Source organism: Phaseolus vulgaris, chromosome 10, assembly GCF_051622355.1.
Source record: "Phaseolus vulgaris cultivar YP4 chromosome 10, ASM5162235v1, whole genome shotgun sequence".
Taxonomy (NCBI): Eukaryota; Viridiplantae; Streptophyta; class Magnoliopsida; order Fabales; family Fabaceae; genus Phaseolus; species Phaseolus vulgaris.
The window spans coordinates 8,253,034-8,271,650 of NC_143507.1; the positions used below are offsets into that span (position 1 = coordinate 8,253,034).

General features: G+C 32.9%; 2 protein-coding genes across 2 annotated transcripts; one reads left to right on the forward strand and one right to left on the reverse strand.

The window, feature by feature from the left end:
* Window positions 1-1,567, reverse strand: ATL4 (TOXICOS EN LEVADURA 4). The gene has a single exon (XM_068623320.2). The coding sequence runs from the start codon at window positions 1,375-1,377 to the stop codon at window positions 301-303; it is 1,077 nt and encodes a 358-aa protein (XP_068479421.1). The 5' UTR covers window positions 1,378-1,567; the 3' UTR covers window positions 1-300.
* Window positions 1,568-14,497: 12,930 nt separating this feature from the next.
* LOC137813315 (uncharacterized) lies at window positions 14,498-16,153 on the forward strand. Its single transcript, XM_068615456.1, has 4 exons — window positions 14,498-14,961; window positions 15,076-15,667; window positions 15,743-15,934; window positions 16,007-16,153. The coding sequence occupies exons 1-4, from the start codon at window positions 14,498-14,500 to the stop codon at window positions 16,151-16,153; spliced, it is 1,395 nt and encodes a 464-aa protein (XP_068471557.1).
* Window positions 16,154-18,617: the final 2,464 nt, after the last annotated feature.

The window sequence follows — 18,617 nt, forward strand, 5'->3', positions numbered from 1 at the left end:
TTCATGATGAAAATCATTTGCAACTTTTCATCTCATAATTAAAATGATGATCATAGTGAATATATGTTTCTAGAACAATTGAATGATGAAATTTTTATGTCCAAATCATGCTATCTACAGAGATTCATGTGTATACATATCTAGTTACATTAACTTTATTGCAATGCCCAAAACAAATGAAAGAGGGGAATATTGAAATGGAAGGGAAATGAGCAAGGAATATTTGGAATGATTTTAAGAAAAAATTAATCAAAATATTTAAAAATATAGTATCTCCTAACTGTTCATCTTATTTACGAATCATACCCCTGAAAGCCAACGAAACATTTCGCTGATTTCTTCGCCAATTCGGTTCCCTTCCAAGTCGTATTCCGCAGCAACCACTGGAACGACGTCGCTTCGCCGACTGCTCCCGCCACCGCTGAAGAACCTTCCAGAGCTTCGAAACGACGCCGTTCGCGACGAGATGGAAGCGGAAAACCTATCCATGTAGTCCTTAAGCCAGCTCCTAACGCCGGCAACCTCGCCGGCCAGACTCGCCTCGTTATGATTCGCCGGAGTCTGAGCCTCCGCCGCCGGAAACTCTTTCGCATCGTCCTCGCTTCTCCGGCGGGCGTGGCTGAACGCAACCTCGGAGTCATCGTCCACCAAATACTCGAACGAACCAATGGAATAGGACCGGGAGCGTGAATCGCTGCGAGCGGCTGGGGCGCCTTCGGCGCCACGGCGGCTGATATTGCCTAACTCGAGGCGGAAGCTGTCGCTGCTGCCGGCGGCTGAGGACGGCGGGCGGAGGATTTTCGCGAGGTCGGATTCCGCGGCGGCGATGGGAGAGCGGCAGAGCGGACACGAGAGGTTGGACTGGAGCCAGGTGTCGATGCACTCGGCGTGGAAGGCGTGGCAGCAGAGAGGGAGGAGTCGGAGGAGGTCGTGGTGGTGGAACTTAGAGAGGCAGACCGCGCAGTCGGCGGCAGCGGAGGCGGAGCGGCGCGTGACGGAGGAGAACGTGAAGAGCGGCAGCGTGTCGATGACAGAGGCGGCGGCGGCCGACGAGGAGTGCACAATCTCCGGCGAGATGCGGCGGCTGGAGGAGAATATCGGCGTGGCAGAGGCGGATGCGGAGGGCGCGGCGGTGGAGGAGGAGAAGCGGCGGAGGCAGCGGCGGTTGAGGTGGCGGAGGAGGAAGCAAAGCGCGAGAGAAACAATAACGGTGACGGCGAGGACCGTAACGATAATGAGAATGCTGGGACTGAGGCTCTGTAACGGAGACGAACGGCGCGGTGACGGAGGCGTTAGAGAACTGGAAGCGACGGTTGGGAACGCGGTGTCCGTGTCTGATCCGACGACGTTTAGCGTTAACGGTGGCGGAGAAGCCATTCGGTTTGTTCGGTTTAGTGTTAAGAAGAGAGATTGAAAGAGAGTGTGTGTTTGCGCAGTGCATGAAAATGGTTGTGTTAATTGTCGCTGTTGTGTTTTGGTGAGTGTTTGATGAGAACACCTCACGTGACCGACACGTGAGCCAGAGGGTTAAGGAATTCAATGTTGAAGAGTGAATGTGAATGAAATTGGATGAGAAGAGTAAATGCGTTGAGGGTTTTAGGCCAACAAGACTTTTTATTCCTTTTCCGAAACAACTTTTACACAAATTACACACCCTTAATTAATTAATTAAATGTTATGGCCATTATTATTAAGAGAGTTACACTAAACACCAACCTTAATTAAGGCTTAATTACCTCAGTTTAGTGGGTACCCTTAATTAACCAACAAGGGAAGAATTTTGTTTTTAGAATGGAAAGTCAAAAGGAATGAGAAAAAGGTTAAGTGCAAGATGATCCCAATCATTATATATGTTTCCTATAACAGATAAGTACTTTACAAAAAAATGCATAACTTGGTGCATCAAGTATCCTCTTTCAATCCACATAAATTAATAACCTAGTTTTATATATGATTAAAGAGAATGGTCCAAGTGTTAAGAAACGTGCAAACCCAAGAAACAAGGCAACAAATACATTCCATAATACTTATATAATGCACCCATTACTTCTCATTATCTTTAATTCAAGAATATATTATATGTGTATATAACTTTTGTTCTTAATCAATCTTCAACTTTATAAACCTATTGGAAACTACCCTAATCTTCATTTATAAGTGTTGTGATAACTTTTAGATTTATAAGCATTAAATCATTTTTGTTTCTTAAATATCCTTTAGTATAAAGTATTTATTTTTCAATATGAATATTTTCTTCTCAATGAAATATAAAATATAAACTATGAGTGTTGAAAGCATTCGAATTAGGTTTTTGGTTGATATGATTAGAGAAAGTTTAATTTGAGAAGTGTTGTATGTAATATTATAGTATTGACGTTGTCTTGTGGTGTACATCATGAGCGCGTGCATCATTACTTGATTAAAATCCGCAAATCTCGCATGCTCAATATAAACTATAATAGATTAATTCTCTTTCAAACAACATTTTTGTTCCCACTAACATGCTTCCAAGATTTTAATTTTGCAGAGAGACACACATCATTATTTTAATGCAATGCTTCCTTCATGCAATGTGATGGCTGAATCAGGATGTGGAGTAATTTGGGGACATTATAATGCATCACTTATACAATGCACCACTCTTCTTACAATGATGTTCTAATAAGTAAAAATAGGGACATTATAGTAGTTCAGGTTCGATAGGTGACGGATCCATCAACTTATTATCATTTAAGTGACTCGAGTTAATCTTTTGAATACGTCATTAATCTGTATTGATCAAGTCCGTTTAACTCGTCAACCCATTAAACTACAACAGGACAGGCAGGTCAACCCGATAACTCGTTCGTCTTTATTTTTTATTTTTTAATAGAGATGTTATACTTATGAAACTTTATTTACATTAATTTCTTTATATTCATTTGGTTCATTGAAGTGTTGTTAATATTTACTTTGTTTTGTTAGACATTAAACTTGTTTAATTAGATATGTCAGCCCAATCCAACTCACTAACTCGTTTTTAACGGATTAGTAACAAATCAGACTAAAATGGATTAGACCAACTCGTTTTGTCACCTTAAATAAAAGCAACTAGTAAGAAAGAAAATATAATAATAAGAATATATCAAAGAGATCATTATTAAGAAAATAAAAGTTGTTGCATGACTAGTAACTTCATAGGAAGAAATGGTTGAGTTATTAATTTTTTATATTTATTAGAGAACTAATAAGAAAAAATGGTTGAGTTATTAATTTTTTATATTCATTGGAGAACTAACATATATCTATAAGATTTAAAAGGTGAAAACTTTTTGGGTTGGTTATGTCTATAATTAACATAGTAACACTCTCTAAACACAATGTCTCTACTCTTTATGACAGTTTCCTTATCCAAACTATGCTTTTGTTAAGATCCTTGGTCATGAAGTGTCAATGTGTGACATTATTACCTTTCCTTCTCCAATGAGTCAAGTCCTTCAACACTTTCATTATTGGAGATACTCATCTCCTTCAATCTCTCCTTCCACAGACCTTATTATAGAAGCTACTTATCATCATCTTCAACAATTTCAAAAAGGAAAGCAAGTTCGTGAATAAATTGGTGGCATCAAAGAGAAAAAAAAAACATTTGACCAGTTAATGTTATTATTGATTTGTTGTTGATTGTCGAAGAACTACAACCTATTGACCATACATTCTCCAAATTTGAGGTAATATGCAAATAAAAGGAAAATATATGAAACCTGAAAAAAAAAATTTATTAAATAAAAATTAATTTTAGAGATAAAAAAATAATTAATTATTATATTTGACTAAATTGGAGACCATTTTAGAAAAAAAATGATTTCTAAATTAGTTTTTATTATTGTTAAATAGTTTCTAAATTGATATCTAATTAGCGACTAATGTTTTTGCTACCAAATTTAAAATCTAAATAATTGGTAGTTAAAACCTTGATGACTAATTAAATACCAATTTAAAAACTATTTATCAATAACAGAAACTAATTTAAAAATCAATTTTTTTAATCACTAAAATGATATCCAATTTAGTTAATATAACAACTAATTATTTTTTATTTGATTATTTTTTTTAGTTTATATGAACAATCATATCATATACTACTGGATTTTTTTTATTAAATTAGAGTAATTTTAAAACTTACATGGTGCCATATTACAATTATAAATAAATGTCTCGCACTACAGCTGTCAAACTAATTAAAAGTAATTTATATAATAATAAATATTTCAATATCTCTAGAAGAAAATCATGAAATAGAAACCAATTGGTATAAATCAAAATAATTAGTTGCAATAGAAATTAAATTAGAGAACATTTTAGAAACTAAAAAGAAATTTGGTTTCTAAATTAATTTATATTATTGTTAAATAGTTTTTAAATTGGTAACTTTTTAATTTTTAATTTTAATTAAAATCTTAAATTTTTTAATTGTTATTTTCATACGTTCTGAAATATTAGGTTGTCTGAGTGTAGACACAAGTTAATATAATTTTATTTATTTATTTATTTATTTCTATTATTAATTTTATTTTTTTATAAATACTTCGTAAATTCTATAATTAGCATATACAATGTAACGTCTAATTAACTTCTTTATAATTATGTAAGATTTTTCATTTTATGATCATATTATTATGGTTTTATTATTATTTTTATCGATTGATCATGACATTTAATTTTAAACAATATTTTTTATAATTATGATAATTATAAAACTTTGGTTTGGTAAACAAGATCAAACAACCCTAATGTGTTTTGTGTATATATAATATTTTTTCTTGCTGAAAAAAATAAATAAATAATGAAAATGACCGTTTATGAGTCCTATTTTAGTTCTAGGTTCTATAAATGCCTTCATTAAAGTAAACGGTGTTCTAATTTTGATACTGGTGAGATCGTATAAAATAATAATAATAATAATAAATTAGTGTAGACAAAGTAATAAGTGCTTATGCAGTTTACGACACTATGCATAAATAATGCTACTCACAAATTATTCCAGTCAGAGGTTATGAACAAAACCTAGTATTTAATAAAATATAGAAATATGTTTGTTTGTCATACACTTTCAAGGTAAAATTAATTGTTAACTCTAGTTCAAAATTTTAGATATATTAAATATTTATAGTAAAAAGATTATTAAAATAAATTATTATTAATATTTATGTGTTAAACGATTTTTTAGTGTAATCTAAGATGTTAAAATAGTATTATATAGTAAATGTTGTAATATTATAGTATAGTTTATATTAAAAATTTGTTTATTATGTTAAAAAAATATTAATAATATTTTATTTTAATAATTTTTTTATTATAAGTATTGAAGAGGTATAAAGTTTGAATAAAGATAAAAATTAAATTCACTTTAGAACACAGAAATGAAAAATATATTTAATTTTAATAAAATAAAATATATATGTTACACTAAGGTGAATTTTAAATATAATTAATGAATAACACATAAAATAATACTCAGGGCTTAAAATATTGTATCCGTTTTTGGTTTATCAATGAACAACAAAAATTTATTCCCAACTTTACGGAAGAAAAACAGATTTGGAATATGATGTGAAAGAAAAAAAGTTTTGAATTGGGGAAGAGTAAAGAGAGATCCCACAAGTGTCAACCTCTTTTGCTATGCATATACTACTAGTACATAATATTTTATACAAAATACACACACATTACTAGTACATAATATATTTCATTACAATAGAATATTATATTTTTATGTACATTTTATATATATATATATATATATATATATATCTTAGTTATTACTTCTTGCAAACTTGTCTTTTATTAATTTAATTTGTATTTGTTTAATCAACACTAATGACAATAATTTAAAAAAAAATATCGTATAAGACTTTCATCTTCAACAAAATAAAATATAAATAAAAAATATAATTAATAAAGGAGATGAATGTGGATGATATATTTTCGAGTGACCCTTCTCTTTTTCTGAAGTGTTAGGATTTTCTCAATGCTCACTCGCCACTGGTCGGAAGTGGCATCTCCGAGATCAAACCACGCGTTTTCGGAAATGCTATTTGATTCTATTTTAGATTGTTGCTAGGTTATAGGGGTGTGTGTGGTGACAATGACTCCTTGTGCTTTAGGTCCCGCTGGGGTGGTGGACGGTGATTGTTTAGGAAGGCACAGGGCATGCAGTGGTGGTGTTGTTGCAGGTTGGGGTGCTTCGTGGGTCGGTGGTGGCTACTTGGTTGTTGTCTGCATTGAAGAGGAAGATTACTTGGCGGGTCTTGAAGATTGTAAGAATCATCTAAATGGGAAGATTATTTTATCTAAGGGGGATACACCCCTCACACACTTGGATTTAACCAAAAAGGTGCAACTTGTGGAAAATGCTCGGACCATGGAAAGCTACACCTCTTGGCAAGAGTTTCTATGAGTTTGAGTTTTCTTCTTTAGAAGATATGAGGTGGGTTATTGGGGTTGGCTCTTGGCAGTTATCTTCTGGTTTATTGAGATTGTTTGCTTGGACAAAGGATTTTGTTCCATCTACTATGAAAAGCACCAAAACCCAAGCTTGGGTTAGAATTTACCATTTTCCTTTAAAATATTGGAGACCGCGAGCTATATTATTTATTACTAGAGACATTGGTACCCCTTTGTCTTTTGTCCCCTCTTCCTAATCAACTATTGGTTTAATGTTCAAAATTTGCATTTATAGTGGATGTGGAATATGAGTGACTCCCTCCATTTTGCTCTCATTGTAAGATGATTGGGCATGATCTTGCTCAGTGTCGTGTGTTTAATGCTCAAGATCATGTTGTTGGTCCTCAACATAAGTCTTCTCAGACCAAGAAAATTCTTGAAAATGATAGAGAATAGGGGAAGGTTGTGGGGGACCCAGTGGTTCTTAAACAACATAAAGAGTATCAGAAGAAAAATCCTATTGCAATGACTGCTCCGCAACATAAGTTCTTTGATGGCTCTTTTGGTAATTTGACAACTGACGTCTCTGGTGGTACTAAAGTTGGGATACAACTGGATCAACTTGATTCCGATAAAGCAGATGGAGTTGAGGATATTTTTGCAGATATGCCTCTCTTGGAGGATGCATCGAATCATGATAGGTCCTCACCTCGATAGAATTTATCAAGCCCCATTTTTGACCAAGTTAAAGTTTTAGAATCAACAATTGCAATAGATACACAAGTCGTTACGCAAATCAAGGTTTTGGAATCACAAATTGTAGTAGATTCACAGGTAGTTATGGCTCTTATTGATGTTAATCCTGTGCTGGTATGTCTGATAAGGTTGTTGTTCCATCTTCGCCAAGGGAGAGTTTTCCTATGACTGCACAATCACTTGCGTTGGCTCTGCAAAATCATTTTTCATCCCTTGATGGTTTGAAAACTGCAGATGAGGCAGGTGGTCCTACTATTGTTAAGCCAGTTGTTTCGACTCCAATTGGTGACTTTAATAATGAGCATATATTTGTTGAAAATCATGTGGTATCTAAATTTTGGGCGGATCATAGTGAGACGGAGGAGAATGCTAGTGATACTGGGGAGGATATTGTTTGCACCATTAGAAAACTAGGGAGACCACTTAAAGGGGCTGATAAATCCAAAACAACTGCTAAGGCAGTTCCATCCAAAAAGTCACCATGAAGGTTTTTTTTTTTGGAATGTGATGATTTTTACGGCAAGTGCACCGCGTTGTCAGAAGTAATAATTTGTCCCTAAGGACGGATATTGAGTCCACAAAGAATAATTGAATAATCAAGTAAAAGATTCACTATATAATAAAAATTTGTTGAGAGTTGTTATGATGACAATGATTAATAAGAAAACAGGTCAAAAAGTTTGTTGCTTCAATTGGAAAAATAGGGATTGAGGTTCATCTTTCTTATTCTTTTGTATTTTGATTAGTATGACAATATTGTGTCCTTTGATTGATATTGACGCCCGTATAAAAATCATTTATATCAATTTCTCACATATAAAATTATTAAGATGCTTCCCATTTTTGACCAAGTTAAGGTTTTAGAATCATATATACATCCTTTTAAAACTCTAGTTCTCTTAAAAGTTTTTCATGGACGACTACCTATAGATCAACACATTCAACATAAAGGTTTGCATATATGTTCTATGTGTATGCTTTGTGAAAAGTAGGAGGAATCTATTCAACATTTATTTTTTGAATGTCCTAATGCTATGCATATTTGGAGTTTGGTTCAACAAATTTTTCTTACTTCTCATTTTTGTTATATGGATGATCTCCTTTCTCTTATTAAGAGTGATGGTAGTACTTTAGTTAATTTGATTAAACTTGTTGTGGTAACTTTTTCTATTTGGATGATATGGCGTATGAGGAATTATGCTAGATTTCAGGTTAAAATTGATATTTCTAGGGTCATTTCGGTCATTAAAGATCTCATTTGTTCAGTGGGTAATTCGTTTAAAAGTTCTATGTGAAATGATATGTTTAATTTCAATGTGCTTAATTTTTTTTTGTATTAATACTCGTAGTGGTAAAGTTCCATCTCCTCTTCCTGTTAGATGGGAGTTTCCTTCTCCAGATTGTGTTAAAATAAACATTGATGGTGTTGCTAGGGGTTCTCTTGATTTTGCTACTTGTGGTGGTATTTTATGTGGGAGTATGGGGGACTTTATTGGTGGTTTCTCTGCTTTTCTTGGTGTCCAGACTACTTTGGTTGCTGAGTTTTATGGAGTTATACATGATATTAAACAAGCTCAAAAGATGGGTTTACTAGTTCATGACTTGAATGTGATTTTCCCCTGGTTTGTGTTGCATTTAATGCTAGGAATAATGTTCCTTAGATGCTTTGTAATAGGTGGAACACTTGCCTTAACTACTGTGGGAAAATCAAGTTTAAGATTTCTCACATTTTTCGTGAAGGGAATGCATGTGCTGATAAGCTTGTTAATTTAGGTTTTATTCATAAAGAGTATTTTCATTGGTATAATAGGCTTCCATCTAGTCTTTTCTTAGAGTTCTTTATTAATAGGTATATCTTACATATGTACCATTTTTGTTAATATATGGGTTTTGGTTTACTCGCCCAATATTTGCTTGTATTTCTTTTTTTTTTCTTTTAATAATATTATTTTCATGTGGTGGCAGGTGATTGTTGTTACTTGAGGTATCAACCTAGCTGAGATGTCAAGTTTCATAATGAGGTCTGAGAGCTTTTATAAAAAAAAGGAGATGAATGTGGATGAAGGAGATGTCTCTAAAGGGAGGAGATGTGTGTGAATGAAGGAGATGAGTGAGAGGAAATTTATGAGTGTGGATGGAAGATATGAGTGCAAATGAATTTATATAGAAAGTGAGAGAGAAAAAATGTGAATGATGAGATTTATCATTAAATATGGGTCATTGGACTAAAAATAATATATAGTTTTGTTTTGTTACTACAAAAACTTACAAATAAATAACATATAAATTTGTGTCAGCTTAGTCAATACTTACTTAAATAATATTAAAAATATTATATATATATAATATAAAAATATTTTCATGTTAGGCATCACTATGCTACTTGGCATCTCAGCTAGGCTGACACATCAAGTAACAACAATCATCCATCACATGAAAAAAATATTATTAAAAAAATAAAAAATACAAAAATATGGGAGGACTAGGCCAAAATTCATATGTTAACAAAAACGATACATAGGCAGACTATACTTATTCATAAAGAATTCTAAGAACAGACTAGATGGAAGCCTATTATACCAATGAAATGATTCTTTATGAATAAATCTTAAATTAGCCAACTTATCAGTGAATGCATTCCCTTCATGAAAAATATGAGTAACCCTAAACTTGATTTTTCTACAATAATTAAGACAAGTATTCCATCGATTCTGAAGCATCCAAGGAATATTTGTCCTAACAGTAAATACAACACAAACCAAAGCAGAATCACATTCCAACCAGACATTAGTAAGCCACATCTTTTGAGCTTCCTCCATAGCATGTATAACACCATAAAACTTAGCAACCAGAGCATTTTGAACTTCAAGGAATGCAGAGAAAGCTCCAATAAAAATATATTACATTAGCATTAGCATGATCAACACTAACTTAAATAAATAAGAAGATAAATTTAAAATTAGTTTCCACTTACTTGGCATTAAGCTTATTCTTTTTTAAGATTTATTTTAGTTAATATCGACTAATACTAATATAAATATTTTTAGTTATTAATTAAAAATAGTTAGTATAGCATAAGAGTTAGCTAAGTCGACTTTATTAGCATTCAATATTAAGTAGACTATATTAGAATTAAGTCGACACTAATCTAACATTAACACAAATATTTATTTATTTAAAAACTTAACAATAGTTAGTTTGGCTAAGGCAAAAAAAATTTAAAACTTTAAAATAATTTTATGTTTTCTTAACTTTTTTAAAAAGATAACATTTAATGTCGCATTAGAGTTGACTTAGTTAATTTGATGTTTTCTTCCAATGTAGTTAATTTGATGTCTTCTTCAAAATACATTGTGACACTATCATCAAGATGAAGATATTTCTTTGCAACACTAAATACAATATCAACTAAAACATTATCATGTTTAAATCCTTACTCACATCCTCAATGTATTAAATATTATGGTAGAAATTAAAAAATATTACTATTTAAAATAATTTTTATTATTAATAATAAAATTTATAAATTAGATTTTAAATTGATATTTAAAGTATCTAAAATTTTAGTAATTAATTAAATATCAATTTAAAAACTAATTTATAAATTTTATTAATAATAAAAATATTTTAAATATCAATAATTTTTTAATTTCTAAAATAATATTTAATTAGTCAGTTCAATAATTAATTATTTTTTTTTAAATTAATTTTCATTTGATAATTATTTTAGTGATATTTGATTTTTTTTCTATCATGATTTTTTTTATTAAATTTGAGATTAATCATATCTGCGATTATGATTCAATAAAGTTTTACCACAGTAAATATTAAACACAAATTTTCATCTAAACTGAAATGTATAATAATGTGGGAAACTTGATTTTGCCTTTCACAATCGAGCTTTTCATTTTTCCAATTGATCCAAACAAGGTATAACGATGTGCATTGGATACTCATCACATTTTTGAATAGGATATGTACTAACCTATCATTCATTTATTATACGCAAGTGGCTGGTACATTATACATCCAAAATGTATATTGAATTTTATAAAAATTGTTATAATATGTGACTTTTTTTAATTTTTTTTATAGATATTTTATATGCGTAGTTATATATCAGACATAGAAAACATTTTATCATTCAAGTATTTTCTAGAGTAATATTTGTCAATCGATCTATAGTGTCAATATTCAATCTTTTACTAAAAAAATTATTTTAAAAATAAAATTAATTAATTACTATTTTAATTAAATTAAATATTATTTTATAAATTAAAAAATTATTGATGTCTAAGTAGTTTTTATCATGAATAAAAATTTATAAACTAATTTTTAATTTGATATCTCATCAAAGTTGTAGTTACCAACCTTGGTGTCTAACTATATATTAATTAACTAATTAAATATTAATTTAGAAACTAGTTTATAAATTTTTATTAATAATAAAAATATTTTAGATATTAATAATATTTAAAATAATAATTAATGTAATCAATATATTAAAGAATTATTTTTTTTCTCTATTTGATGATTATTTTAGTGTTTATAATTCTTTATATAAAAATTGTTTTAGATTTGTCGTATTGAAAATTATCAAAAATAATTTTAGAGCAATCTTTTAGGAAACTAATTTCCAATGTCTTCGCTAATTTTTTAAAATTTTATCAGAATTTTCTACATTCACTATACTACAAATTTACTTAGGAAGTAATTTTTAGATTAACCATCAGTAAAATTAATTAGAAAGTGTTTTATAATTCCTGTTTTTATTTTTTTTAGTTTCTAACTTCTCATCCTCATATAAGTATAATTTTTTATAAATTTTCTCTTTGTTTTCCATTATACATCTCTTCATTTTTTTTTTCAAGAATTTTCTCTTAAAATAAACGGTTTAGAAGGATATTATAAATGTAGTAAGGCACATATTTTTCACTCCATACCAAATCATAATTTAGAAAGAATGATTAAAGTGTCTTTTTCATAACACCTTCGTAATCAATATAAAACTATATTTACATTAAGTAATTCAAGATATTTATGTATTCAGAAACTTTAGAATATTTTGAATTACGCAATTTAAAACTATATTATTACTTAATTCAGAATATAATTTTAGATTGTATAATCTAAAAATATTTTAGATTTTAATAATTTTAGAAAAATAATTCTAAATTATTTAATTCGTAAAATACTACTACTTAAAAATTACAACTATAGGTTTCTAGAAACAATAAATTTAAAATGGATTTTTTTATAAAAATTTCAGAACCTATGAAACACTAATCTGGAAGGTCTTTTACATGTTTCCAAAGGATTTTTTTTTTCGCAAAAGTATTCGAGTTAATACATTATAACTATATGTTATATGAAGAAACTATGAAAGTAGTAGTACTTGTAATAGTTTAGCAATTTGGGCCTCAAGTAGTGGGCTTGGGTCTAGGTAGACATATGTTGGTGACCTAACCATTCGCATTTGGCAATTGTTTCCTGCACCCGATCAATTGTGACTGGCACCCGACATATTTTTAAAAATCCTACTATGCCCTTGTCTTCTTCATTTTTGAAAACATTGAATGGTGAGGAAGAGGAAGTTCATGGTTTGTGAAGCTTTGCTTTGAGCTGCAAAAGAGGAGGTTACATTCATTGTTTTGCTTCGTTCAGTGTAAACTTCGTTTGCCAAGTTAGTAAGTAATCATTTTCGTTCATTTTTTGTTTCTGTTCGACTCAGCTGGTCTTGAATATCGGAATCCAGAATTATGCTTTTTTGCTTACGGATATTAATATCCGGAAGTCAAAATTTTCAATACGGATATTAATATCCAGAACAGTGGATCGTTGCTTCCGGACACTGATATCCACAGATCATCATTGCCTTACGGATATTAATATCCGAAAGTCAAAAATTTCAATACGGATATTAATATCCGGAACAGTGGATCGTTGCTTCCGGACACTGATATCCGCAGATCATCATTGCCTTACGGATTTAAATATCCGGAAGTAGTTTATGCAATCCGGATATTTATATCCGGAAGCTAATTGTTGCTATTTTTTTGGTTATGGATTTATTTTTCCGGTAGCTAAGTGTTCATTTTTTTCAACAGCCGAATGGATATAACAGAGTCATACATGGGAATTTTAGGGGAGATTGATGTGTGGGATGGATTAGATGATGTTGATCTGGAGCAGTCAATAAGTTATAATGCATTAGATAATGAACACAGGGCACATGAATGTAGTGAGGCATTTTCTACAAATAAGGTATGGTCAATGTTGGGTTGTGAATGTTTTTTTTATGAATTATTTTTAAATTTTGCATATGTTATTGTAGGTATTTCGTGATCGAGATGAGCTGTTAGAGTGGGCGAGAAGTGCTGGCTATAGTTATGAGTTTGTTATTGTTATATTAAGGTCAGATACATGGACGGGCCAACGAGGAAGGATGACCTATGTATTGTTAGGTTGTGAGGGAGGAGGTAAATACAGACGGTATAAAAAAGAAGTAGATGTCAGTCGAACTGGAAGTAGGAAGTGTGAGTGTCCTTTCAGATTGCGAGGCAAACCAGTCAAAGGTGGTGAAGGGTGGATGGTTGAATTAATTTGTGGTTCTCACAATCATGACTTGGCAGAGACAATGGTGGGTTATCCGTATGCTGGAAGGTTAAGTATAGAGGAAAAGGTTATGGTTGAGGATATGACTAAAACTTCGGTGAAGCCAAGAAATATTTTACTAACCATGAAAGAGAGAAATGAGAAGAATGTGACAACGATTAAGCAGGTTTATAATGCAATCATTGTTCACCGAAGATCCCAACGAGGTCATAGAACAAAAATGCAACAACTGATGTTGTTACTAGAGCGAGACAGGTACGTACATTGGTGTAGGTGTGATGAGGTCGCTAATGTTGTGCAAGATATATTTTGGACACACTCAGATTCAGTAAAATTGGTGAACTCATTTAATATTGTCATATTAATGGATAGTACGTACAAGACGAACAAGTATAGGATGCCGTTACTTGAGGTTGTTGGGATTACGTCTACAGGTTTGACTTTCTCCGTTGCATTTTGTTTACTAGCAGCAAAAAAGGAAAATAATTTTTTTTGGGCCCTTGACAGACTTAAAGGGTTGTTTTTTAGAGTTGATTCATGCCCTAGGGTGGTGGTATGTGATAGAGATGTTGCCTTAATGAATGCAATTAGAATGGTGTTTCCTGAAGCTTATAATTTGCTTTGTCGGTTTCACATTGATAAAAATGTGAAAGCAAAATGTAAAATGTTGGTGCATCCAAGAGAGGCATGAGATCAAGTAATGGAAGTGTGGGGATCTGTTGTGGATTGTGATATTGTTGAGGCCTTTGAAGATCGTGTGAATGCTCTTCAAGTTGTCTGTTCTCCATGGCCTATATTTGTTGATTATGTGATGGATACATGGTTACGTCCACATAAAGAAAAATTTGTCAAGGCATGGATAGATAAGGTGATGCACTTAGGAAATACAACAAGTAACAGAGTTGAGGCAGCACACTGGAGCCTAAAGAGAGTTCTTCAGAATTTGATGGGGGATTTATGTTTCTGCTGGGATTCCATCAATAAGATGATTATTTTACAACATAATGCAATCAAAGCTTCATTCCAAAAGAGTTTGCATGTGGTTGGACATCGGTTTAAGGTTACAGCTTACAAAAAATTGTTAGGTTTTATGTCTAAATATGCTTTGAACCTTATTTCGGAAGAGCTTGATAGGGTTAAATCAGTGGGGTTTGATAAAAGTAGGTGTGGATGTAGTCTTAGAAGTACTCATGGTCTTCCTTGTGCATGTTAATTGGCTTCATTTGGTGTTGGTAGCATACCACTTAAATTAGTACATGTGATGTGGACTTGTTTAAGCTTTGAAGACATTGCAACTGAACAATCTTCATCTGAGTTGTCAATTAATAAAGAGTTTGAGGTCATCGCAAAGCGGTTTAAAGAGTTGGATGTTGCAGGTAAGGTTAACATCAAAAGTAAATTGCAGGAGATTGCCTTTCCAGAGAAGACATCTATTTACGCACCAGATCATAAGGTGAAAACAAAAGGTGCTGTAAAGATGTCTCGTCCTACCAAATTCATGAGATCAACTAAGCGAATCCTTTCTTATTTTGAACATGTGGATTTCTTACACTCACAACATGATAGTTGTGCAAGCAAAAAATCTAATGAAGAAAGCTTACCAGAAATTGTAACAAGAAAATGTATTCCTTTCCTTGATCAGTTCCCTATAGGGTATCATCCATGTATTGTTGACGTTAAGGCTGATGGCCATTGTGGCTACCGTGCTGTTGCTGCCCACTTGGGAATGGGAGAGGAGTCATGGGCTGTTGTTCGAATGAATTTGTTAAAAGAACCAAGTGAATGGAGACAAGAATATGTTCAACTCTTTGGTGGTGATCATAGATATGAATACTTGAAGAACTCACTTCTAGTGGAGCACATGGCTATGGTACCAATCACTAAGACCTTTTCATTTTTACATTGCATTTCTTAATTTAACTTTGTTTCTCAATTGTACTTGCAGGCAGGAACAGATAAGTGGATGACAATTCCAGACATGCGATATGTTATTGCAAATCGGTATAATGTCATTCTTGTTTCTTTGTCCATGTTACAATCACTGAGTATTTTTCCTTTAAGAACCCAAGCACCAAGTAACTTCCGTAATCACCGAATCATTGCAATTGGGCATGTCTACGGAAATCATTTTGTGCAGGTACAAACTAAACCAATCAAGATTTATGTGGTAAATTAAGATTTATGTACCTTATATTTATTACCTTTATAGGTCAAGCTCAAAGATGGTTGTCCAATTCCACCTACGAATATATTGTGGGCATCACATCGTTATCCGGCGGCCCAAACTTGGTCAACATACTACACTAGCCGGATACAAGTTTATACCCAACTAATGTCCATTAGACGATATTTGTAATCATAACATTTGTAATAGCGTAATTTAGGTTTAGGGATGTTTAGCGTAATTGAATGTACATTTCCAGTACATTTGTAATTCAGTGAAGTGCCTGCGGATATTAAAATCCGGAACTCAAACATTACACTACGGATAAAAATATCCGGAAGCTACATTTTTGTCTGCGGATGAAAAAATTCGTAAGGCAAAGAGGAGTTTACTAATACATCAAAAGATAAGGTTCAATTACAAAATCCGATAAGGTTCAATTACATCTAACATCAAAAGAAATCCATATTGAAATCCTAATACATCTGACATCAAAAGAAATCCTAATCAATCATTCCTACGTGCATGTCTCCTGACATAAACAGCTCTTTCATCAGTCGCTCCTCGTGCTAACATAATGGCTGCTTGTATGCCTTCCCAAACAGGGCTGCCCTCCACGACATCGTCATGATCAAGTAATGGTTGCAATGTCTCAGTAATTCTACGACAAATACCCTACAAGCATGAATGACATACTATTAGAAAAAGATAATACAAATTAATACGTTAACAAGGTTAGAAGCATACCAGAGCAGGATGTGACTCCTCATGATGACTTGGCACTGCTTCGTGATGACGTGCATCTGAGGGTACCGGTACAGGACGGTCATCCTCATCTGTATTAATCACATATGGATGTGATACAGATCTAAACCAAGCCATGTACTCTTGAACACAAGCGTCAGGATGACGTGCTATGGCATAGTCATGTATGACATAATCATTGAAATGTAACCATCGACGGTCCATTTCATTTGTATCTGGATGACCATGTCCAATTACAGATGGGTTGCAAGGGATGATCTATGTATAGCCATACTGACGCAGAACACGTTCTGGCATGTGCAACTGTGTCCAATTTCCTAGCCTAAAATAACCACAGAATAAGGAAATCCACTCGAATGGACGTTCTTCCCTGTGCTCGTTGTATGGACAAAACCGAATGGAAGCTGGTGTCAATGTATCCAACTGTGATCGAACAACAACAATTGAAGTACCTTTTCCAGCATCATACAGCCTGCACCGAGGTTGATCTTCAGAATACAATGCTTGCATACGTCTCATCCCTATAGACGGGAAATGCTCATAAATCCACCCCTGCAACAATGTTGCATAACCAGCTAGTTGCTTTGTGTTTGCATAACTACAATCTCCTAGCTGCTCATACATGTGAGTTAGGGCAGCTGCTGCCCAAGAATATCCCCCGGTAAGCCTCAAATCAACAAAAAATCCAAGATAAAACACACTTACTAATGTAGCACTCTTGTCCGCAAAAATAGTGCAACCGACAAGGTGAAGTAAGTATGCTCTGGCAGCCACATTCCACTTCCTCCTTGAGCATGCATCTTGATACACATCTCTTAACCAGCTCAGGCGCATATGAGCTCCCCGGTAGTGTCTTGTTTCTTCCGATGCAAGTGCACGGTCAACACGGAGGGATTCTACCAATAAATCAGTCGCCGAATCAGAATCTAAGGTTTCCTGCGTGTAAAACTGACCGACAATGGGTAAATGTAACAAATTTGACACATCATCAAGAGTGATGGTCATCTCCCCAACCGGTAAATGAAAACTGTTTGTCTCTGCATGCCACCTCTCTACAAAAGCACACATCAGTCCTCGGTCTAGACTCTCATAACTAGCATGAAGCAGACCACCTAAGCCAGACAATTCTACAACAGCTTCTATGCGCTCATGAGGTGCTCCTAACTTATTTATCTTCCTCCCATGTGAAACGACCTTCAGCTCACCACGATCCTACAATAATCAAGATATATCATCAATAATCCGAAATACATAACAAATACAAAAATTAATTTTTCATTACTTACCAAGCCATCCCACAACTGTTTGGCTACATGATGTTCATAATTAACAAGTAAGGACTTATCCAATGACCCTCCTGGATAGCCTTCATCATCAACTTCAACTTCTTCTTGTTCAATATAATCTTCAAACTCTTCATTTAGAACTTCCTCCACCTCTAGTCCGCACCATCTTACATTTCATAAAAGTAACATTCAATCCAACATATATAAAAAAATTATAACACATATAGTCTAAAACAGTTGTGGAAAATTTCACACTAATACGGATATTATTATCCGCAGAACAATATCAACATTCCAGATAAAAATATCCGCATGAGTAAAATGTATCTTATGGATAAAAATATCCGTAAGCCATTATCCATATACGAACAAAAATATCCAGAAAATATTTTTGAACTACGGACAAAAATATCCGGAAGCCAATATTCTTCTGTGGAAAAAAAAATCCGGAAGCACATGCATAGGTTCAGATATAAATATCCGGAATTATATATTGTTTTGCGGATAAAATTATCCGGAAGCACCTGCTGAAGTTCGGATATAAATATCCAGAATTGAATATTCATCTGCGGATAAAATTATCCGGAAGCCACTATTTTACGAAA

Excerpts from the sequence above, each read along its gene's own strand:
- ATL4 (XM_068623320.2), bottom strand. The coding sequence starts at position 1,377 with ATGGCTTCTCCGCCACCGTTAACGCTAAACGTCGTCGGATCAGACACG.
- LOC137813315 (XM_068615456.1), top strand. The coding sequence starts at position 14,498 with ATGGAAGTGTGGGGATCTGTTGTGGATTGTGATATTGTTGAGGCCTTT. Across the intron at positions 14,962-15,075 it reads GTGGGGTTTGATAAAAGTAG|CTTTGAAGACATTGCAACTG; the intron begins GTGTGGATGTAG and ends GACTTGTTTAAG. Across the intron at positions 15,935-16,006 it reads ACGGAAATCATTTTGTGCAG|GTCAAGCTCAAAGATGGTTG; the intron begins GTACAAACTAAA and ends TTACCTTTATAG.